Source organism: Leucoraja erinacea, chromosome 5 (genome assembly GCF_028641065.1).
Source record: "Leucoraja erinacea ecotype New England chromosome 5, Leri_hhj_1, whole genome shotgun sequence".
NCBI lineage: Eukaryota > Metazoa > Chordata > Chondrichthyes > Rajiformes > Rajidae > Leucoraja > Leucoraja erinaceus.
The window spans coordinates 67,185,733-67,210,936 of record NC_073381.1 but is presented as its reverse complement, the minus strand read 5'-3'; the positions used below and the strand labels follow the sequence as shown (position 1 = coordinate 67,210,936).

Below are 25,204 nucleotides of genomic sequence, written 5' to 3'. Positions count from 1 at the left end.
ACGGACCAGGAGCTGCCACGGGCCAGAGTTCCTCCCACCCCACCCCCCAAAAGGAAGGAACCGCAGATGCAGCCGTCCCCGCAAAACCCCAAATGATTCCAGGAATGCCGAGGCGAGAGGGTGAGAGAGAGGGAGTGAGAGAGCGAGAGAGATCCAAAGGATGGATTTGGATCCCAAACACGCCTCACTGAGACCTCGCCAGAAGTTTCAAACCTATGGCCCCCTCCAGTTTGAGCCACGTGGACTAAGATACCACGTTGTAAACAACCACATTCGCTACTTTGATTGGGAGTTCGTGTTCTGCCACAGTCCCGCCAGCGGTTTACAGCTGTTTGATATCCGCTTCAGGAAGGAGCAGGTGGTCTACGAGTTGAGCGTCGAGGAGGTGAACTCCATTTACGGCGGAGAGTTGCCAGGTCTGATGAGGGCCAAGTTCTTAGACAGTCATTATGTAATTGGGAAAAGTTCCAATGAGCTGGTGAAAGATGTGGACTGCCCTTACAGCGCCACTTTCCTCCACACTCTCCACCAAAGATCCTATAGCGGAGCAAGATAGTCCACTCGACGATAAAGCCATCGTAGGGTCATGGGTAATCTTCAGCACCATTTCCTTAACCGGCTTCCGTCTCCGCACTAGTATCTTGGCTTTAGTCATGGCTTCTTCATGCACAAATCATCTTGTTTTTCTCAGCTGCAGGTGATCATTTTGATATTCCTGCCTAGTCCTCCTTTTTAACTTTGAACATACAAAATATTGCCATTTGGAAGGAGCTCCAGAAAATCCTGCACCCACTCAGGCCGTCCTCTTCAGCGAAAGCGCAGACATTCGACGAAAGCAACGATCATAGAGCGGAATAGGTGACATTTCGAGTTGAGACCCTTCTTCAGACTGACAGTCAAGGGAGAGGGAAACAGGAGGTATAGGCATATCTTCCATTCATTTGGCCTTAGTACCATCTATATCTTGTTGCTCTTTCCCCTGACAGTCTGAAGAAGGGTCGCGACCCGAAATGTCATCTATTCCACTCTATGATCGTTGCTTTCATCCGTCTGTCCGCTCGTTCGTCCGCCCTTGGATTAAGTAGCGCATGATAAAGCTGCAAATTCATGCACAGGATGGAAACTGGAAACTGAAAGGTAAGGGAATGCCGTCCCCCTACCCCCCCCGTACCCCCCCCCCCCCCCCCCCCCCCCCCCCCCCATTTCCATCACTGAGCATATCCATGTGCCTATCTATAGCCTCTTAAACACCGCTATAATATCTGTTCTACCAACACCCCTGGCAGTACATTCTTGTGGAACCCTTGTCAGCCTGTGCCAGACACTTCTGTGGAAAGGAGGCCAAGAAAGCAAGCTTCCTTTTCATACTGCCTGTGCTGGCAATTCTACTTTATTTTATAATACTGTGTACGCCTGGAAGAAGTTACTATTTTTCATGCAAGAGTTGACCTGCCTGCTACAGGGTAGTTGTTGGAGCCTCAGAGTGGAGTAACCACACACTGAGTGTTACACCTTCAAAGGTAAAACTTTAACAACAGACCAAAAGTTGGCCGAAGACATACCATGAAGCCACATCCTGAAAGATTTTACAGTCAAGCATGAAGCATCAGGACAAGGACAAAACCTTCACTTCAACATACACCCTACAACTTTACAAGTAATTCAACTCGATGTAGTTTCCAGGCAACTATCAGGACCATTCCCAGTAATCTTCAATGCAAACCATGATGTTAAAATGGTGTTTTTCCAACTGCAATTAGAGTTGGTCCTAATGACTTTCATGTGTTAATACATTAGGAAACTTTAATTTGATACCTGTTTCACACTCTTCAAAGAATACATTGTTTTACAATCCAGATAATGGTTTATTTGTATGTTGATCATTGAATGCAACTGGTACACAATTAGCACCGTTGGCAGCTGGTAAAGTACACAATCCAGTCTTTAACTAAATCACTTTAGTGACCTGCATGGAAAAGGATAATTCCACACACCGAGCACATGGAATTCAGAAATTGCTGTTAACACTCAGAATTTGTACCATCTAAAAATGCTGTGATAGACAACCTTTGAGGGCAATATATCATTTTTGCTTGACTTTTGTCTTGTATTGAAATAACTCTGCCTTTTAGAATTATGATTGATCATGTTATTGGAAACCCAGAGAATTTACGAGTATAGCCTGGAGATTGCCCAGGTCGTGGTAATAAGAGGTTCAGTTAATAGGTTGGCCAATGGAAAGATTCAACGTAGGAAGCAGCTCTGCTGCATTTGAGCAGTACATTTCATAGGTGAGGACAAGGCTAAGGTTACTGCTGTGTACGTCCTGAAAAATGGAGCAATCTTTCCCACAAATCTATCTCTCAAGATTTTACAGGCATTGATTCTGAGTGTATAGTAATGGAAAGACCATCTAGTGTGGAACAGGAAGTTTCTGATGACAGAACATAGAACTACAGCACAGGAAGAAGCCCTTTGGCCCTTTTGGCCCATAATATCTGTGCTGACCATGATGCTAAACTAATCCCATCTGCCTGCACACGATCCATATCCCTCCATTCCTTGCATGTTCATGTGTCTGGCTAAGTGCCTCTTAAACACCACTATCATGTCTGCTTACACTGTCACATAGATTCATAAAGTCGAACGGCACGGTAACAGACCCTTCGACCCAATGTGCCGGATCTACACTAGTCCAACCCGCCTGCTTTTTGCCCATATCCCTCTAAACTAGTCCTATCCACGTACCTGTTTAAATGTTTCTTAAATGTTGCAATAGTACCTGCCTCAACTACCATGTCCGGCAGCTTGTTCCATTCATCCACCACACTTTGTGTAAAAAAGTTACCTCTCAGGTTCCAATTAAATCTTTCCCCCCCCTCACGTAAAACCTACATCCACTGGTTCCTGCCCCCTTTCCCCTGTTCCCTTTCACCTATATCAATTTATTTGGCTTCACGTTTTTCTCCTTTTCTCTCCTTGTCTTACACCCGTTTGTCTTATTTTCCTCTCTTGCCTTTTTCTTCCCATTTGTCAATCATAAAAACCCTCATCTGTACCCAACAAACACTTGCCAGCTTTTATTTTGCCCCCACCTCTTTTCTCCCTCTTATTACCATCAGTCTGAAGAAGGGCACTGACTTGAAACGTCGCCTATCCATGTTTTCCAGAGATGCTACCTGACCCGCTGAGTAACTCCAGCACTTTGTGTTTTGGTAATTCAGTTCTCTGGTCAACGCTGCAAGAATTAGCTTCTAAAAAGAAATCTGGCTGAACTCCAATAACTATTTTGTGTGGATAGGATTACTGCAATTCACAAAGACAAAAACATTGCAGACACCCTCCTATCACAACCCTTATGAGTCAATAATGATGAGATTTACATGTCAAATAACCTTGCAGTGCAATATGTACAAAAATCACACCAGCTTCCGAAAGACCTACTGCAATATCATGAGCAGCACTGAGCTAACAAATCTCTGCTCTCTGATCATTAGCTCAGGGCAGTGTGCTGGGTTTATAACTCTGATCAGGTCCACAGCTTTTTACCTTCCTTTACAGAGAGGAAATAACATTTCAATTATATCCTTTAACCACTGGCTCACTCATAGTTCTCTCTCCTGAATCAAAGGGCTGTGGGTTCAACTTAAACTCCAAAAGCCGGAACGTGTAATTTGGACTGGTATTTCAGCACCGTACTGTGGGATTTCAGCACAGTTCGAGGTGCCATCTCTTGAAAGAGGCATTAAACCAAAGCACAGATGATATGATATGATATCTTTCTTTATTTCGAACGATTTAAAAAAAATAAGAATAAAAGAAAAGATGAAAATGAATAAATAAAAGGAAAATTATATACATACATACATATATACATAAATAAATACACACATACATACATATACATGTACATATATACATACATACATATACACACATACACATATACATAACATATATGTACATACATAAATTTAAAAATCAAAAGCCAATTTCAACATAATACACATTAGACTCGTCCTAAAAGGGATAGGAAGAAGCCTATGCTTGTCGTCCTACCCCCATTCTTCACCATTAACAAATGCAAAATTCAATAAAATAAACTAAACAGATAATTCAAATAAAACTACACCAATCAAGCTATTAAGAAAAAAAGAACAAAAAAAGAAAAGAACAAAAAGAACAAACAGATGAATGTAACAGACTCCATGGCACATTTTTTTTAGTATCCTGCATAAAATCTAACCTTCAGCTAGGGAAACAGCATTTCACGATTATCATTTTTTATGCTTATGGTATCTTAAAATGTTGGCTGCATTTCACAAGTTTCATCATCGGTGAACTATTGTAGAGGAGCTGAGGTCAAGAAAGCTATTACACCCCTATCCTGGGTGAAAGACACTGTGCATTCACATTACCAATTCCCCTCATTATTCGATACACCTCTGTAAGATCGTCCCATAGGCTCCTGCGCTCCAAGGAATAAATCCTAGCCCACTCAACCACTTCCCAAACATAAAACTTGTTTTGTCTTTATCCTTATCTTAGCTCTATTTCTCTCTCCTCAGATGTTGCCTGTCCTGTTGAACATATTTTTTAAATTTCACATTTCCTTCAGTTTTTTGCATTGAGAGGCTTTTGTTTCACACAAAAGCATTGATACATTGCACAGAACCATGTTGGAACTGGTTCCTGCACACCTGGCCTGGTGTGGGCTGAAAATGGAGCACCATCAGAGACCTAACTCACACACCCCACAGCCGACACTTGTCTATGCCAGATGTAAAACAGTGGAGAGGTCTCAATGACATCTAGGCCTTAGGGTGCAAGATAACCACCATAGCAATGACCCTGACAAAGTATGACAAAAGGTGTTAGCTGTGTTTGAGGGCTATTGAGGCTCTATTGCTCAGTATATTCAAGACAAAGATTCATGTATTCATAGAGGTTAAGGGAACCCAGGGGCATGGAGTTAGTACCAGAAAATGGCACTGAATTAAATTGTCAACCATTTATCATATTGAATGGTGGAGCAGGCATGAAAGGCCAAAGGGCATACTTCTACTCCCAAATTCACATGTATAAATGTTTGTATGTCTATATGTATGTATTCTCCATCACCCAGGCGGAGAAAGTAGTTTAGACAAATTGTATTCATTCTTTTTAAATATGAAAAAATAAAAAGGCAGAAATAATTAGGAAAAAAGTTCTGGAGACAGCGTCTCTACCGCTGCGGCATGGTGCCACCTTTGTATTTAACTTGTATTTTTGTGTTTACCAAAGTATGTTTGGAAGTACAAAACATGTGAAAATTTCACCAGTTAAAGCAAGGCTGCCCCAACAAAGGGGTTCTTCTATATTTATCATATGCCATACTTAGAACTTTGATCAGCATGGTGTTGATCATTCAATATGATAAATGGTGTTGTTGGGCAGATGTAAGAAAATAGGTTACAGGATTAATACGTAAGGGAATAGAGTTGATAGAATTGCACTGGAAGCAAGAATAGATACGGTGGGCTGAATGGCCTATATCATAATGAAATATGAAACAAACAAAGTAGTATGTGAAGTATCTCAAGGAATTTTGTACCATTAACTGAACCATCCTATCACAACTAGAGAGCAATCCTGAAATACTATCTACCTCATGGGAGACCCTTAGACTATCTTTGATCAGCCTTTGCTGGCTTTATCTTGCACAACACATTATTTACGCATATCCCTTTAAGCTGTGGATGGCGCAATTGTAATCATGTATTGTCTTTCCACTGACTGTTTAGCATACAACAAAAACTTTAATTGAACACATGACAATAAACTAACAAAACCAAACTAAAGTGAATGGTATGTTAGCTTTCATAGCAAAAGGATTTGAATATAGGAGCAGGGAGGTTCTACTGCAGTTGTACAGGGTCTTGGTGAGACCACACTTGGAGTATTGCGTACAGTTTTGGTCTCCAAATCTGAGGAAGGACATTATTGCCATAGAGGGAGTGCAGAGAACGTTCACCAGACTGATTCCTGGGATGTCAGGACTGTCTTATGAAGAAAGACTGGATAGACTTGGTTTATACTCTCTAGAATTTAGGAGATTGAGGGGGATTTTATAGAAACTTACAAAATTCTTAACGGGTTGGACAGGCTAGATGCAGGAAGATTGCTCCCGATGTTGGGGAAGTCCAGGACAAGGGGTCACAGCTTAAGGATAAGGGGGAAATCCTTTAAAACCGAGATGAGAAGAACCTTTTTAACACAGAGAGTGGTGAATCTCTGGAACTCTCTGCCGCAGAGGGTAGTCGAGGCCAGTTCATTGGCTATATTTAAGAGGGAGTTAGATGTGGCCCTTGTGGCTAAGAAGATCAGAGGGTATGGAGAGAAGGCAGGAACAGGATACTGAGTTGGATGATCAGCCATGATCATATTGAATGGCGGTGCAGGCTCGAAGGGCCGAATGGCCTACTCCTGCACCTAATTTCTATGTTTTTTATGTTAAACAAAACTAAACATGAATGGTTATAGCTACTGCTATTCCTCCATTTATGAATTCTCATTATGATACCTTTGACTCTTTGTGGTATGTGTCTTTGACCTTTGACAAATTTTGCACTGCCGTCCTATACATTATACCAAAAAAAATAATGTTGGTCACACAAACTTCAATGCACAAAATACGACTCAATAAAATGTTTCCCAAGAATGCATTTTTTGGGTATATCAAGAAATATCTGTACCTAATAAGTTACAAAACCATATGTTCAAGTTTGTAAAATGCAAATGCAATTTTTGAGGAGGTGGAATTAAATATGCAATTGAAAAAATACAAGTATGAAATATTGTCTTTCAACACTTTGCCCCACTGATGCAAACAGTATACCAGAATATTTGCAGTTTAAACTGACAAATTATTTTATCTGCTGAATGACCTGGAAAACTATACTCACAACTTTGACAGCGATAAAGCTCATATTATTTCCCCCTGACCTCATTATATAATCAAATGATAGCAACAAAGAGTTGAAATCTCCCTCTGTACTATTTTGAGCGCATTGGCTAACTTAGTTAGATCAGATTCATATATGTGATGTCCTAAAGAAATCATTAATCTTTCAGGAATTTGATCTGGATCAAAAATAATCCTGAGAAAGGTTGAACCCTGGGAGATCAGTCTAACATTACCATTAAAATGTAGCCAACCTTGACCATTTCCATTTCACAGATAATCTACCATTGGTCCCAAAAGGCCCAATCATAATATGTTATTGTATAATATAAATTCAGCAAACGCTATAGTTTCATTCATGTTGATAGAGAAGATAGCACTCCATGTTATAAATAAAAGGCTTACGTCTAATCCATATCTATCTTTTATACTTGCTGTTTCCATTGTGGGTGCAAGGTTAAATTTTTTAAAAAAGCAAAAATCTGTAGATTCCAGAAATGTGAAAACCCTCCAGAAAATGCTGGAAGCACTCAGCATGCCAGGCTGTATCTGTGAAGAGAGCACAGGATTAATATTTCAGGTGAATGGCATTTTGTTATAGCAAGCAAAACCAGGAACTAAAACATGTGTTACATTTGATTTAGAGCCCCTTTGGCCCACCAACTCCATGGCAACTATCGATCACACATACACCGAGAACAATATATATTAGCCTCTGGGCCACCATGGACAAGGAGGGACCCGATGGAGGGGGGGGGACGTCAAGTACAAGGAGGGACCCAGTGGAGGGGTGGGGTGTGAGAACAAAGGGGGATCATTGGGAGTCTAATGAGTAGTTTTATAACTTTGTCGACGCTAGATATGTGATGACTCTTTGCGTACTTTGTGCATTGTATGCGAAAACAAGGAATTTCACTGTACCTTGGTACATATGACAAAAAAAGTATAATTGAATCATTGACTAGTTCTAGGTTAACCCATTTTCGCATCCTACACACTAGGGGCAATTTACATTGTGCCACCTTTAAGTTACAGTGAAGGAGGAAAGATGGAGTAAGCAAAGGAAAGATCTGTAGAAAAATGGAAACTAAGGCTGACACAAGAGACTACAGACCCTGAAAACCTGAGCAAACTACAAAACTGCTGGACAAACGTAGAGAGTCTGGCAGATGGGCCCGCTGAGTTGATTGAATTGATTGAAAGGTACAGCATGGAAACGAACCTTTCGACCCACCAAGTCCACACCGACCATCGATTACACCAGTTTTATGAGTTCCTCCAGCAGCACTTTTGAGGCTAAGACAGAGTGAATAATAGAAATGATAGTGGTGCCAGCTGAAAGAGGAAAGTGAAGGCGTAAATCACAACAAGAAATTTAAGTAGAATATAAGATGCAAAATGTATTTACACAAAAATTATGTAACATCACTCTTTCTGCACAAGAGCACTTAGCATTGAGGATTATTTATTGGTTCAGTTGGGAATAAATTAACTGACAAAAAAACTGTCAGGAATAAGGGGTCAGATTGGTAATCAGTAACAGGGATTTACCATAGGAAACGGAATTGGGGCTGATGAACAATGACTGAGATCAAGGGAATAAATGTACTGGCGCCATATTTACAGATGTTCATGGTCATAAGTGATAGGAGTAGAATTAGGCCATTCGGCCCATTGAGTCTAATCTGCCACAATCATGGCTGATCTACCTTTCCCTCTTAATCCAATTCTCCTGCCTTCTCCCCGTAACCCCTGACACCCATACTAATCAATAATCTATCTGCCTTAAAAATATCCATTTACTTGGACTCCACAGCCTTCTGTGGAAATGAATTCCACAGATTTACCCTCTGACTAAAGATAAAATAGATAAATAGACAAGTAGATTAGGAAGCTGTGAGACAAAAAGATATAGTTAGGAGAAGTGAGTGGCAAGAGGTTGGTAGATAGGGTATAATATGGAAACATGTAATTATTACCACTGTGGAAGGAATAATTTTAAAAAACTGATTGTTGAAATGAAAAGATTATAAAATCTTGAAGTACAAAGAGAACTAGGGGTTCTAGTGCCAGAAATAAAACTGGCAGAATGTATTTAGGAAAAGCCAATCCAATATTGGACTTTATTCTGGAAAAAAAGAGTTGAGCAGTTTTGATACTTGTTGGGAAGTTTAATGCACTGACGAGACTATGCCTAAAGTATTGTGCAGTTTAATTGCCCAGATTTAAGGAATGATGCATGCGCACTGGAAGCAGTGGTGACGTAGTGGCGCAGCGGTTGAGCTGCTGCCTTATAGCGGCAAAGACCTGGGTCCGATGCTGACTATGGGTGCTGTCTGTGCAGAGTTTATACATTCTCCCTATGACCATGTGGGTTTTCTCCAGGTGCTCCAGTGTCCTCCCACATTCCAAAGAGGTGCAGGTTTGTAGGTTAATTGGCTTCTGTAGATTGTCCCTAGTGTGTAGGACATAGAACTAGTGCACGGGTGTTTGATGATTGTTGGACTGAAGAGCCTGTTTCCACATTGTATCTCTAAACCAAACTGAACTAAATAGTGTTGTTTGAGTTGGCGATTTGGCATTGGAAGAGAGGCTGATCTGGTTAGAGCTGTACTCATCCGTACTGGGAAGAATGAGAGATGGTTTTATTTAAACTGGTAAGATTCTGAGGGGATTGCTAAGATGATTTCCCCAAAGTGGGACAATCCAGAAATGAGAGCATAGTTTCAAAATAAGAAGTCACTGATTTAGAACATAGATTAAGAAGTATATCTTCCCTCAAAGGGTTATGATTCTGAAATTCTTGACCTCTGAGAGCTCTGGCACAGTCGTGGAATATATTCAAGGCAGAGATTGAGAGACCTTTTACCTACCGGGAAGTCAAGTGATAGGGTGAGGAAGTGAAGTCAAGATCTTTTCTGGATTAGTAATGGTCCAGTAGGTTTGAGGAGCCAAATGGTAACCATGTGCTCCAGTTCTATATATTGTCTTTATTACATTATTCCCAGATTCAATGAGAGGCTATTGGTCAGAAGCATTAACCCTGTTTCTCTCTGCACAGATGCTGTGTGATCTACTGAGAATTTCCAGCATTTCCATTTCTGAATGGATTTGAAAGTTTTGTCCATTCCACCACCCATTCAGTTACTGACAATTTATATTCAGATTTCCACCAAATTATTTAGAATGTATTCCAATATTAAAATGGGTATAATACAGAATATATAATTGTGCTTGAAAGTACTTGTTGGACTGATGATGCAGTTTGCTTCCCAGGGAAAACTAGTGAACATTACTATTTCAACTCATGAGTCACTGATCCATGCAAACCAAGCACAGCATGTTTAAGACCTTGTGATCTGAGGTCATTTTCACTTTTAATGTGATTTATAATGGTACCATTAAAATGCTCTTGAACAGGAAATATAATGTTTTTTTTTAATCAAAAGATTTAATAATACATCAATAAATTGTTTTCTTACATACACTTCTTGAAAAGCTAGTGGTAATTTCAAGGCATCTTTAGAACAAGTACAATATTCCCATTTAGCATGGGGAAAGAATAATTTAACGGGTGAATGTAAGTTTGGGCATAGGAGCCAATAGATGGATGTGAAAGGTTAAACTTCACCTTCACCTTCAAATTACTTTTTATTCAGTGTTTTATTAGTTTGGAGATACAGCATGGAAACATGCCCTTAAGTCCACCAAGTATATGCCAATCATCTGTCATCCATACACAAATTCTTCACTCTCGGGGCAATTTAGAGAAACAAATTAAGCTACCAACCTGCACATCTTTGGAACGTGGAAAGAAACCTGAGCACCCTGAGAAAACCCATGTGGTCATAGGGAGAATGCACAGACTCCGCACAGAAAACACCCAGAGTCAGGATCAAATCTGGGTCTCGGCCACTGTGAAGCAGCAGCTCTACCACTGCGCTACCATGCTGCCCATATTGATCTTTACTCACAGAACAGTTAACAAAAAGGTATAGTGCATATTGATCAATTTGCAACAAAAACTTCTTTTAAATTTAAATTTTAATTCCAATCAATGATTAAACAATTAAAACAAAAAAAAGAATCACGAATCAGCAAACCCAAACATGTCAAGGAGCACAAAGTGATCCAATTAAACTGTTCAGAGAAATTCTGCATTTTCTTTGCACATTCTTGGCTTTCTGAGGAGTATTACAGTGAAATAATGGTATTTGCCAAATAAAATAAAGGTGATTGCCAAATAAGTTAATTCCGTGAAAACAAAAACGCTGGGATTTTAATGCATAATTCAATCCGGTGTTGATTGCAAACAATATTTGGGCTGCTTGCTCATTTTTGGGTTACCCTTGCAACTTTGGCAACATGCCAAGAGAATGAGATATTGGACTAGAAAGAATCTCCCTGCATGCTTGTAGTGTTGCATTTTGATGTTCACAATTGACAAGTTTGTTAACAGTTCCAGAAGAATGCTTTGAAGTCAGCTAGAATTCTCTGACACCCATTTGGTAAGCATGCATAAGAATTTGAAACTTCTGATTTCAGGCATAAATAATTGTTGAATTTTATTTGGTTCTCATATTTCAATTGGAAGTGATAATTTTGAAGAGATTATCTCCCTTCTTTCGCCAATACATTTGTTGGATGAATCTTCTGTTCCTTTTTTCTTTGGTAGCATTGATTTCATCACAGCCACAATGTACCTTGCTCATTGAGACTGGCATTTGTGTTCTTAACTAGATGTTGATCTATGTATCACTAACTATATTTGATCAGTATCTATTCCAGATGTCCAAACAATCATCCATGTCATTCAAAGACAGTTAATGTTCTGCTTATGTCCTCTCATTGTGCAATTGCATTCTCCATGCATGGGGATCAGAGTGAAATCTGAACCTGCTGATTAATGAGGCACAGCCATTTCAACTGTGTGTCATAATCACCCTTCTTCACTGTTTAGCTGAATGAAAATGAAAACTTTCATTGTTTCCATATATAGCAGACGTTGAAAAATGGATAAACCCTGAACATGAACTGGGAAAAGTGACATTTTAAGCCATCACTGAGATGCACCTGCCAAAGGAAATTGAGCAAAACAAATCCAAGGGTCAAAAGAGAGATACAATGCCAACAGTTATTTTGACATAAATGCAATTAGTGCTAATATGAGCTAAACAATAAGCGTGGGAAATAGAAAGAGGAATAAAGTGATGCACCCAAAATATAATTGATATTTCCTTTCTATTCTTCAGCCAAAAAATAAACTAATTAAAATTGCAATGGCTGGAGATAATTTAATCAGTAATATCCTTTCATAGATATGTTTTTTATTAACGAGTAGAAGGAAGTTAATCATTCCTAATTTACTCATGCAATAATAAGCATACATCCATGTATCCCACATAGTTCAAAGTGAGTACTTTTAGTTTAGTTTAGTTTAGTTCAGAGATACAGCATGGAAACAGGCCCTTCGCCCACAGAGTCTGCACTGACCAACGATCCCTGCAGATTAACACTACCCTACACACACTATGGACAATTTTGGAACATCTACACCAAGCCAATTAACCTACATACCTGTACGTCTTTGGAGTGTGGTGGAGTGTTCTTGTCAGAGGTATTCAGGTGGATCCTGTGCCTTTGTATTTGGGATTTTGGATCAAAACTATTCCCTGCTGTTTATGAAAATTAAATAATCTCAATCTAGATCTATATGCACATAGGTCCACAGTACTGAAGTTGCTCCAATGAGGAACAAATTATAGTTTTACTTAACCTTCATCTACTCCAAGTGTGGCTGGAGTAGAAACTAATGCAGCAGAGATTAAGGTATTTCATGTGGTGAGGTTAAGGTTGTTTCTTACTTAGTATTTGTCCTGAGGTAAAGTCTGGTCTTGTGAAACTAGGTGCTGACATGTGTGGATGATTTTCTTAGTTTATGATTCCAGTGGCAGCATTTATTTGGAAACTCAAAGAATTCTGTTGATGATTTTTCTTCCATAATGGACAGTAAATCGAAAGCAGAATGTGCATGATTATCCTTTAAGCAATGCCAATGGGCAAGATTGCTGGAGGGGGAAATGGAGAAACATATTTCATTTCTCACCAGACTCTTTTTTTGATGAGAAAGGAAAATTGGCAAAATATACGAGTTCTAAAATCTGATGGTTAATAATACGGTAGACTGCTAAGATTAATTAATATAACTTGTTATATATTATATATTATAACCTATTACACGTATTTAAACTAACAGCCTTTATATAAAATGTTATAAGAAAAACGATATTCCCAACATTGTCTCTGCAGAGAGTTTACCAGTTTCAAATGCAATTAAAATCATGCTGTGACCTTGCTAGAAATGGAAAATCATGGGAAAAATAGAATTGAAATATAGCATTGGTGAGAGGCAGAAAAATAAGATGCACCGATTGCAATATACATTTATTTATAAAATAAAGTTAACGAAGTAAAGAAGTGAGATAAAGGAAATTCTCAAACTGTAAAAAAATGGTACATTTCATGATATTATAACAATATATTGATATGTTTGTTGTAGGATTAGACAGATGGATACAATGGCACATGTAAAGCTGCTGCTTCACTGCTCCAGCGACCCAGATTTAAGCCTGAACTCTGGTGTGGAGTTTTCACATTCTTCCCATGACCAAATTCCTCTCACATCCCAGCGATGTATGGGTTGGTAAGTTAATTGGCCACTGTAAATTGTCCCCAGTAATAAGTTGAATCTGGGGCTGTGGATGGGACTATAGTAGAAAGCAAGATTAGTGTAGATTGGTGTTTGAAGGCCAGTTTCTGTGCTGTATGATTCAATTATGAATCTTAATACAACAAAGAGAAAATATATTTGCTTCAGAAAAAAAACAAAGAAAAAGATATATTGCTATGAATATGCAGAGTAGTTGGATAATCATTTTCAGCCCTGCAATTTTGAAATTAAGTCCTCCAGCTAACATCTTCTCTCAATCTTGCATATCCGTACATGCATTCAATAGTTGGGTGGTCCATTCTTGCTTCCTCGCACTAGTGCCAGTTAATCGACTAGTGTTTTCAGATTAATTTGTTATTGGTTTCTGCTGCTTGTTCCCATGACTGAAAACATTTGTTTTTTCTGGAGTTCTGCTAGATGCGGCATAATAGATGCTGAAATAATTTATCCAACATTCAAACCATCTGCACCCATCAGTTGCCTACAGACATCACTGTCTTGAAGGGCATTCTGTCTGAACAGTCTCTGAATAAAACAACTGTAGGAAGGGGAAGGATGCAGATGGGAGAAGAAGTCTCACCAAGAGGCATATTAACTCAGGGTGGATCAGGCCACCAAACTCCTACCCAGACCTGTTGAGTACATTGTGTGTGGTGTCTGTTGTTCTGTCGAGACTGAATTCTGTCAGCTGCTTGAGCCATAAAAACTATCTCACCATGTAGAAGGTTACCATATAAACCATATAACAATTACAGCATGGAAACAGGCCATCTCGACCCTTCTAGTCCGTGCCGAACACATAATCTCCCCTAGTCCCATATACCTGCGCTCAGACCATAACCCTCCATTCCCTTCCCATCCATATAGAGTCATTACTTTATGCATGTCATAGGGTGCATCAGAATGATAGGATATTCCACATGGTGCAAGGTGTCTTTATTTGACGTGCTACCTGTCAGCTCTGAGATGTACCCATAATCAAAGAGATTCCAACTTCAACACACAGCTGGTTTCCCATCATAACAATGTGTGGGTCAAAGTCTGGTGACTTGCCCAAGTCATGAAACCTTCATTCCTTTGCGGTCTAGTGTACTGACTACATATGGGCCACAACGACCAACCTAATGCCGGCTCCTAACTAACAAGTTATCTTTAATAATGTGACTTGTGAATCTGGTGTGCGTTCCACATCACATACTGCTGGTTTATTCCAAAGATAGACATAAAGTGCTGGGGTTACTCAACGGGTCAAGCAGCATCCATGGTAAAAAAAGATGCTGCTTGGGTCCAGACCTGAAACGTCACCCATCCTTTTCCTCCAGAGATGCTGCCTGACCCGTTCAGTAACCCCAGCACTTTGTGTCTATCTCAAGAAACAATTTTTTTTTTGCCATCAAGACGATGCCAGGTTTGCTATGAACAGGAGGGGGAAGTTGTGTGAAGGAGACGGTCTTGTCGGCTGCTTTCTAATGTGAGCAGATCATCTGTAAACAGAGTCAACAATTGAACTGTACTCAGTTGCTAACCATCCGAGTGTTAGTTTGACAGCAATGCAAAATTTAAAAAAAACATGAAATAAACATTCCATATTAAATTAATAAATTAACATAAATAATATTGCATTGCACCATTAACTAACTGCCATTTCCCTATTTTTAGAACTATATCTTTTGTGAGCCTTTTATTAACCTAGTATGATACACATTGTTACACTTGTGGCAGCACCTACCTGATCGCTGTCTGTGGAGGAGACTCTGGATGGCTGAAGAATATGAGTTTCTCAGCTCTGATTCTACCTCTCTCATACAGTACGATAGTTCAATGCCTCCCAAAGGCAGCATGTGCCGGAATGAATTCCAGCAGCTGCCCTCCAAGACCAGAGAGTTTGCTCTACGCAGTGTCTAACCTTTTCTGAAGTGTGTGGTTACTTAAAGCAACAGTTGGTGCTTAGTACACACTAATCATGGACATTAGCAGGCAGAATAAAGCTGCCCTACTGTTTGCATCAGAGGCAATAGATTTAAGTTAAGCAATCAAAGCAATCACCACTGGGTTATTAGGGCTGTCTGATTTCTTTTTCACTTGTGGTCTGAAAAAATTGGATGAGTTATTGATGCTTAAAAAAACTTGGCTAAGAAATGGAATAATTCGATAAGAAGCTTTACAATGCACCATGATTAAAGAAACTCTGCATTTATGTGAATGCCTTTCAGGACACGCAAGAGAATCAAAAGCGACCACCACAAAATATATATGAAGTCATTTTACTCTCAGCAAGAGAATAAAAATACTTCTAACTGGCAAAGGCTACTCTCAATTATGAAACCTGTTTTGCATGTGCAGCACTATGAAGTTTTCCATCATCAATTATTCCTGTCGCAGTTCTGGCTTGCAGAGTACCGTGGAATAGGGAGAAATTTAGCAGACCCACCAATTCTGTCTCAGGTTGAAGCTCCCTGGAGGACATCAATGGCTGACAGATATGCTAATATTTAGGCTACTGTCTTTAAGAATAGTGTGTTTTACTTAGTGCGGCATAACTGTAGTCGGATCTTTACCTAACTTTGGTCACGGGGAGAAAAAAAATACAACGGCTCTTGTTAAATGCTCTGTTCATTGATTAGATTTTAAAAGGGCAAGTTTCATCCTGAAGCATGGCATTAAAAACAGGGAATGTTGGACACACTCCAAATGACAGGTAACATCCATGGAGATAGAAAAAGAGTTAATATTTCAGGTCAAAGAGCATTCATCAGAACAAGATGACATTGTTACAAGACACCAAGTACTGGAGTAACTCAGCGGGTCTGGCAACATCTCTGGAGATATCTCTCCAAAGTTACTCCAATTCTTTGATTTTTTATTGTAAACCACCATCTGCAATTCTTTGTGTCCTACAATAAATTGTTACTTGCGTAAATCAAATGTGCATTTCAGAAAATAATGTAAGCGCGGGTTTTCTAAACAATATAGACGCTTGAAAGACTTCATGGTCGAATCCTTCAGGAAAATCTTTTTATATATATATATTTTTTTCATTATATCCTAGAACTTTTAAGTCCATCATGTGTTTATGCTCTAAATAAATAACCAATTGATTTTCTAAAGCGTGAACTTTTGTTTGTATAAATATATTTCTTATGCCTCCCAGAATGTTTTGCAGCAAACAAATAACTTTTAAAATGTAGTCGCTGCATTAGTGTCGGCAAATGTGGCTGCCAATTTGTTCTCAGCAAGGTTCCCAAACGGCAATTAACCAGATGACAAGATAATTGGTTTTAGTGATGTTGGTTGGGAGGTAAATAGTGGTCAGGACACCATGAGATCTCAGCTGTTCTTGTTTGAATAAATTACCTAGGAAAGCGCATCCACTCTGAGGTCAGGACTTCAAGCAAAAGACAATTTCAACTAACAAAACATTTCATCGCCCTGATAATGAAATATTATTATTTTTTAGATCATTACGAAACTCTCTGTGATCATTAGTTTATTGTAACTGGTGCATAATAATGCATCACTTGTGGAAACAACACTTTATCAAGCAATGATCAGTGAAGAATTGTCCGCAAATAAAAGTTATATTTTTAACACCAGTATCAAAGGTGAGATAATAGTGTGAACAGGTGATCATTGTTTGGTGGGCCAAAGGGCTGTATCGTTCAATCAATTCAATTAATTCCATTTTCTAAAAAACATACAACTACATAAAATGGAAAGTAAAAACTTTAGAAACCTGGAAAGTAAAAACTTTAGAACCCTGATTCACTCTTACCAGACAACTTAAACTGAATAAAGGACAAAAAGTATTAAGATGTATAGCTTTGGATAGTGAATTTAAACCAGGGATGTATGACTCAACATTTAAAGAGTGGATGAAAAAAGGAATGACTGCATTTTGTACTGTTACTGAAAATGGAGACCTAAGAAGTTTTCAAGATTTGAAGGATAAATTTGCACTTCGGAACTAAGACTTGTTTAGATACCTCCAACTGAGAGTTTATTACAGTAAAAAAGTAAAAAGAAGAAGAAAATAATCCAGTGGTAGAAGCGATAGTTAATGCGTATAATCATCAAGGATTATTTTTAAACTTTACCATAGTTTAATGGAATGTCAAGCTAAAACTACATTTTATGTAAAATTTAAATGGGAAAAGGAATTGAACATCACAATCTCAGAAGAAGGCATCATGTGAGTGTAACACTACAGACATCCACTAATTCACAAGAATGGAGAGAATTTAATTGGAAAATTTTGATTTGTTTCTATATTACGCTTAACATAAAAAACAAGCAAAATCTAAGGCAGCAAACATACTGGAGGCAATGGGGCCAAACAGATGCAAATCATGCACATATCTTCTGGAGTTGCCCAAAAATAGAACCATTTTGGGACAGAGTGAATTCAGTATTAAAGGAGGTATTAGGATATATAGTCTCCAAGAAGTGTGCCATTTTATACCTGGGTATTACAACTACAGTGATGCTGAAGGAAGATCATTACTTGGTTAACATCCTACTCACAGCTGGCAGAAAGGCCATTACAAGAAATTGGCTTGCAGCAGACACACCCAGACTTAGACAATGGTTAGACATAGTACAGGAAATATTTGTGAAAGAATAGTTTAACAGAAAATAGGAAAAATGGATTAGGTATAGAAATAAAGACATCAACACTATAATTTTATTGACAATAATGTAAGTTATTGGAAATTGTTTTAATAAGAAAATAGTTCTGTATACTGCATCATTAGTTGTAAACTGAACCCCCCCCCCCCCCCCCCCCCCCGCTGCACTGTTGTACGTTTCACTGCATTGTTGTATGTTTTGTTGTTATTTTTGTGTTTTATTTGTGTATGCATAAAAGCAATAAAGATTAAAGTGGGGAAAAAAAAGAAAGCAAAAACAGCATTTAGAACAACATAAGACTTTTGGCTGTAACAGATTTCATTGTGAACTATTCCTTGGATTTCAAATACATACGAATCAGATGACATAAATAGTATCTGAAGAAGTCTCGTCCTGAAACGTCATCTATTCCTTCTCCCCAGGGAAGCTGCCTGACCATTGAGTTACTCCAACCTTTTGTGTCTGTAAATGGTAATAAATGTACTCAGATCTATGATTTACCATTTATAATATTTTTATATAATGCTTGATACTTTAAAGTTAGAAAAATAAAGAAACTCATGCAAGTACATTAAGCATTGATAAACTAAAGTAGCAAGTAAATTTATTTTGCTCCCTGTATGGTCTTGTGTGGCTATGGAAGGTAGAACATTCATATGCTTGTGCCTGACATGAGTTGCAATGATAATGTAACGGTTAAAGGCAGCATGTGATGCAAAGTGTGGGCTGGGATTTAGGATTAATCATTACTGTGTGTGACTGGCATGAGCCAGTCCTTATTTAGTTATTTGTAATGTCACACAATACACAGTAGATTACGAGAAAAAAATATTTAGATGGGTTATTTGTGAAAAACAAACCATTTCCTTTTAAGCAAGAAAAGTTAAACCAATTATAATACGACAAAGTGGATGCAAAATGAGATATGAGGAATGTTTCAGTAAAATGATGCAGTAGCAAAGGTAACATTAAAGATTCTGAAGGAGAGTACAATCAATCATGGATTAAAACACTTTCTTTATCAAAATCTCTGGAAGAGGTGTTTAAATATGCATCTGATTTGTCAATCTGAATTAGAGTATATTTCTCCCTTTAGCTCATTATTTTATTGTCAGCTCGTTCAAGCTGTGTGTTGTTGCCCCAAAAGAGACAGACATCAACTTTTGTGTGCTCTCAGTAAATGCTGGAGTTTTATGCATGCTCTTTTACATTACAGTATTACATCAATCAATACTGAAAACCTTAAAGTATGTATTAACATTTTGATGTATTTGATTTTTTATGTCGGCACATATGAAATGAAATGAAACCCCAACATACAGATAAGGTCCCAACCTGATTTGTACAGAATATCATAATATCTTGGTGTTCCATGGCTTTGATTATAGATCCATATGTTTTTAGAATAGTTTTCTTAATGTGTAATAAACTCACTGATATGTCTGTTCCCGAACTCTCATTAAATTATTAATGTATATTGTCTCCGCTCATTTATTCCACCAAAATGTATATCTTCACACTTCCTTGTTAAATTGCATTTGCCATGCATCTGAATTGTGTTACTCCGTCAATGCTTCTAATACTGAATAATAAGATATCCTGGGGTTGGGATGCTCCACACTTCCCTCTGGTCTGTTACTATTGTCAGTGCTGTTTATTTCCATTTTTGGGAATAAGTTGGGAGAATATTGAAACCGAACAGTGAAGTTACATCCTGTATGCATAAGCCTGGGATATTGACCACAATAACCAGTGGTCCTATTACCTGACCCTCTCCAACTAAAAAAACAGATATTCATCTCTACACCATGTTCTATTTCTTACTGTACAATGTTGCTGGAGTTGCCCCTTGAACAGCATTCCAGCAAATATGTTACATTGCACTTCTGCAGTTCAACCCAATTACATTTTGCATAACTTTAATTCATTTGTTCTATATCTCTCTGTATCACTGTCTATATCTCGTTTACCTTTCCCTTGACACGCAGTTTGAAGAAGGGTCCCGACCTGAAATGTCACCTATTCCTTTTCTCCAGAGATGCTGCCTGACCTGCTGAGTTACTCCAGCTTTTTATGTCTATGTTTAGCTTAAACCAGCATCTTCTGTTTCTTCATACCCCTTATTATTATTATCCCTGTTACTATATTCAAATATGGTCTTATGTTAATAAAATGTATCTGGGCTGGTTGGCAACGATTAACCCATCCAGGTCAAAGAGGCAGTTCATTCTGTTTTCAATTATTGCACAAATATTAGTTTCCCTGAGTGCAGTTACTGTTCTTTTGGTCTCCCTATTTCTGAATGGCATTTAACATTTGCAAACTTTTCTTTCTTTTGCATTATTCCTATTCAGAAAAGATTAGAAATTTTCAATATTCACTCTTACTTCTCACAGCAACATAGGTCATTTTCACTGCAAGTGTTTTGCTTACTGCTGTGCTTTGTTACCTCCTCCAGTGGTAGTGTGCTAAACTATATTGAATACTTATGTTATGTCCTCTGCAGTACAAACTGATCCTCATCAACCCTTGCTTTTTCTTTTGATGGCTCTTTTACTATATATGTTTTTAAAAATTGTCTTTTGACTTTCCTTTTCATATTTCCCACATCCACTGTCCCCTTTTATTTCTTTATTTTTTTAAATCAGTTTTGCTCCATACTTGTTCTCTGATCCATAATGAACAGTGAACCTTTTTCTGTTTGATTTTAGTTCTATATATTCAGTCTTATAAATAACTAGCGCAGCACATCCTTCCATTATATTTTATTTGCTATGTTTCCAGTCCTTATACAAATCATCTTCTCTTTGAATATACTTGAGTTGTTCGTTTACTGTTTTCCCTGCCAATCTTAGTTCCAACGCACCTTTGAATGCTTGTTAATCTCAACCAGTTTTGAGTGGGGGCAACACAACTAAATTCAGCATCTCCAAATGTTCCTGCTACCAATTGCTTGCATATGCCTGCTTAAACACTGCATTGTGTTGAATGGACTTGCAGCAAAAAAAAAAAAAAACCTGCAACAAGATCTTTATTTTTATATCTTGTGGTTGAGCACTTCAACAGCATTTGCTGCCTGGTTTCAAGCATGAAAAAAAATGTGATTTTGATGAGATTTACCAACATGCGTAGAATCAAATCTCAGTATGGGTTCTTTCATGACAGGACTACAATTCTTGGAGGCAATTTGGAGGAAGTTAAAAGGAAAGGAGAAGCCACAGCAAGAATAAATCACATTCACATAAACGGTTTTAATATATTTAGTCTGGAGGTTACGTGAAATAAAACGAAACCTGGAAGAAAATGTACTGGACTGTTTATAAGTTGTGCCAGTTATATCATCAAACATAGAACCGTGTAGTAAACAAATGTTCGTATTCAGCTTCTCCACAACTATTAGGTTTTTTTTACGGAGAGCATGCTGCGGGGATTACACTGCCCTCTAACCTGGTCACCTGAGTGACTGAATCATTTCGTTCTGTTAAGGTGAAGATGCAATCTGTCAATGTTTCAAACTGGAAACAGATAAAGGGAATATAATTTGTACGAAGGAACACTTTATGCCAGCACTTTCAGAAATGTTAATGTGAATTAACCACGATGGTTGCCAAACAAGTTATTTGTCTGAGGTACACAAAAATGCTGGATAAACCCAACGGGTGCAGCAGCATCTATGGAGCTAAGGAAATAGGCACCGTTTCGGGCCGAAACCCCTCTTCAGACTCAGCTGCTGCTCCCGCTGAGTTTCTCCAGCATTTTTGAGTATCTTCGATTTTCCAGCATCTACAGTTCCTTCTTAAACAAGTTATTTGTCTGCATTTGACATTGAATAAAGTCTGTAGGAAAATATCAGAATGATTTGCGATGCCAGTAAATGTCATAAAAACAGACAGAGTAAAACGAAAAGCACCGATCACTGTTGTGACTCCGTCTCAGAACTGTCGGACTCTCTGATGACTCATGGATAAGTTCATATTGTGGTGAGATGATTCAAACGGACCACAATTCAAAAATAAAGTACCGAGGACGCCAGAAGCACTAACCAAACAGAAACGTAACATGGCCAGCATATTTGTAGACAGGAAAGCTGAGTTAATATTTTAATTTATCACAGTTCGTAAACTGTGATCTCATTCACAGCATTTTGGAGTTGATTTGGCTTTCTCAAATCAGGCGAAGAATTAACCTAACAGAAAACAAAATAAAACTGCAGCTGCTGCAAATCTAAACTACAATTCGCATGTGCAACTTCTAGTTGTTCTCTGGTGACCTCAGTTCGGAGAAGCGTCTGCACTGCATGTCGGTGGAAGTGTGGACACTGATGCTCACTGCCTGGAGGCTCTGTGAGGGTTGAGAGCACGGGAAAGGGACAATTGAGTGGCGAGATGCAGGTTAGCATTGCTCCTGGTTTTCGGGAAACGGAGAGAACTAAAAATAAACAGAAATGCAACCAAATAAATCCATTCACCTTCCACATACACTGCGGCGAGTGGCCGCACTTCACCAGAGTAAACTATTTAGCAGTTCTTCCTGTCCTAGTGTATCTATATTCTCTCAGCCCACCGCTTTGTTGTTTCCACTGGTGTAAGTCTGTAATCTCTCTCCCTCGCTCTCTACCCTACTTATTTCGACACACTCTGGACTGCTTCGCTGCGAGGACCTGTTTTATGTCTCTCGCTGTTGCAGTTCTTTGTGTTCACTCTCTGGAGTCACTTTAAAAAAAATCCTTGCAAGCTCGATGATTCTTCTCTTTTTTGTCCCGGTTCTTACGCGGAGTCAGAGGTGTCTTTGATCCTAATCCTTCAGGAGGCTTGCTGTAACTGCCCTTCGTGTCTTTAATGTTTTCTGATTTTCTCCAACATGAAACCCCCTCAGTCTCAGTTCTTTCTCGCTACCATGCGTGTTACTGTGTGTGGAGTTCGCTCCATTGGGAAAGGCATACCCCGCCTCTCTCCCACTCCGATTGGCGACAACCTTCCTCCTTCTGGGCCGGTCCTGTCCTTAAATCCTGTGAGTGAATGGGTGATACGGCTGTCTATTTAAGACGGAACGGCGAGATTGACGCGGCGGCAGCTCGGATCTCCGCCTTCACCAAGCACCGGGCGCTATTTGAGTGTGTGGAATAAGCGCTACTGCCACAGCCTGGGACTTAAAGCACAGAGACGCGGCGAGTTCGCTGCAAGAGCGGCAGTTAAACAAAAACCACCATCCTCCCAAAGCCCAAGCCACGGCTACCTACCATGGGCTCCAAGCTCAGCCACGCTCTTTGGATTATCTGCTGCTGCATTTCTGTACTCAGCACCATTCTCACGCATCTGACGCAGGCTGCGAGAGAAGGTAAGAAGCAAGAAAAGTCTTCCCCTCCTTCAATCCCTTCCTTGAAGCTGCCGCTTGCTTGACCGGGTCGCTACTTCCAAACGGGACGGCCGGAAAGCACCAGCCGCCTTGACCCCGTCCAAGTCCGGACCTCATCCCCTACTAGGGGAAAAGACAGTGGGCATCTACCGAGGGTGCAGCTGAAAGGGAGTTCCATCACTGAACGCACCGAGTTAGGCGCACACTGCACACTTTAGACATGCACGCTGATTTTTGGTGCCACGGTTTGGGTAAATTGCACAGGGGGGTGCATTGGAATAAATGCATCTTAATTCAACCGTGGAACATTTCGGCCCTCGGAATTATTCATTCATTTCCATTTTAATCTGCGTGCCTTGAAACCGTTGCAGTGAACGATTTGGAAATCCCCATCGGACCGAAACATCACATTCCGAGCACTTCCAGATGAGTCACTAGGGTCGTAGGGGCAGTTTATGTAGCTTGTTAAGTCCCACCGCCGAGCCACCGGGTGCCCGGTGGGATTGCACATTCTCAACTGCACCCGGCGAATGTGAACGTGCATGTTTACATCTGTCGGATAAACGTGACACAGCGATTGTTAGAAATAATTGCTGGCGGCAGACTTTAGGAGCAGTGGATCCTTCGAGTTTTCCAGACGCTGGGAAGGCGGGCGAAAAGTTTTATTTTCGAGGAACAGGGTCACATTTTGGGCCACTCTGCTTGTGCGAGCAGCGCAAAGATTTGTCCATCCACAAATCGGCCGCACCGTCCAAAGGGGGAAAAACAATTGTGACCGCGCTGTGTGTGCAACGGGAGCACAAAGTTAGTTGGAGCAATGTCGAGGATGGGTGGGTTGGCCGAGGTGAAAGAGGATTTTGCAAAGTGGCCACTTTTGTCTGCGCATTACCCTGATACTTGCACTCTCCTTCCCTCTCACAAAAACCTTTCATTTACCTTTCTCCAGTCCCTCCGTTACGAATGCAGGTGTCGCAGTGATACAGTAACAAAATGCTCAGTGATAGATATCGAATAATGTCATCGTTTAAAGGTGGCTAGTTTGTCAACTTGCGTGAAGTTCGTGCCTGTGCCCGAACGGTATCACGAAAAAATAACTGCTGCTTGCGTTCGCTTCCAATGGGTCGGCACATTTAAACATTTAAAAGTAGTGTGAAACACCAAGCGCTAATTTGGATTTATCACCAACCAGCAAACGGCGCCTGTTGTTTATTGATCTTTAAAATTATTTGCTACTAAATTTACCATTAACATTAATAATTATTAGTTGCCTCAGATAGAGATGGTGGTGGGTATTTTTGCATAAAGCAAAAATCAATCAAGACTAAATAAACGTCTGAAATAAACATGACTCCTATTTCTGATATTTAAAAGAAAAAGCATAGCTATTGCATTAAGTGGTGGCTAGGCTGGTATTTTCGGGCAGCGCTGTCTTTGCGAGTTACCTGTCGCTTGGAGGCGGGCTGTTGTTTCTGTGGGCACATTCCGGCACCTGAAGGGAAGTGCAGAGCTCCCTGCCATTCTCCGCGACACGGCGGCCTGACTTCAACTTT

The 25,204-nt window shown here is 39.5% G+C and overlaps 1 protein-coding gene and 1 long non-coding RNA gene across 5 annotated transcripts in view; one reads left to right on the top strand and one right to left on the bottom strand.

The window, feature by feature from the left end:
- Window positions 1-7,351: 7,351 nt before the first annotated feature.
- LOC129697364 (uncharacterized) lies at window positions 7,352-23,256 on the bottom strand. The gene is made up of 3 exons (XR_008723506.1): window positions 22,768-23,256; window positions 18,654-18,761; window positions 7,352-7,492 (listed from the first exon to the last, which is right to left on the bottom strand). It is a non-coding gene; the product is annotated as an uncharacterized LOC129697364 (long non-coding RNA).
- Window positions 23,257-23,378: 122 nt separating this feature from the next.
- epha7 (eph receptor A7) overlaps window positions 23,379-25,204 on the top strand; it is a 252,404-nt gene continuing 250,578 nt past the window's right edge. For 2 of the 4 annotated variants that reach the window (XM_055635837.1, XM_055635835.1), the window contains exon 1: window positions 23,379-23,636. In XM_055635837.1, coding sequence (XP_055491812.1) covers window positions 23,540-23,636 — 97 coding nt within the window. In that variant the 5' untranslated portion in view covers window positions 23,379-23,539. The remainder of the gene's footprint in view (window positions 23,637-25,204) is intronic. The other 2 variants (XM_055635836.1, XM_055635838.1) reach the window with 2 other exon arrangements.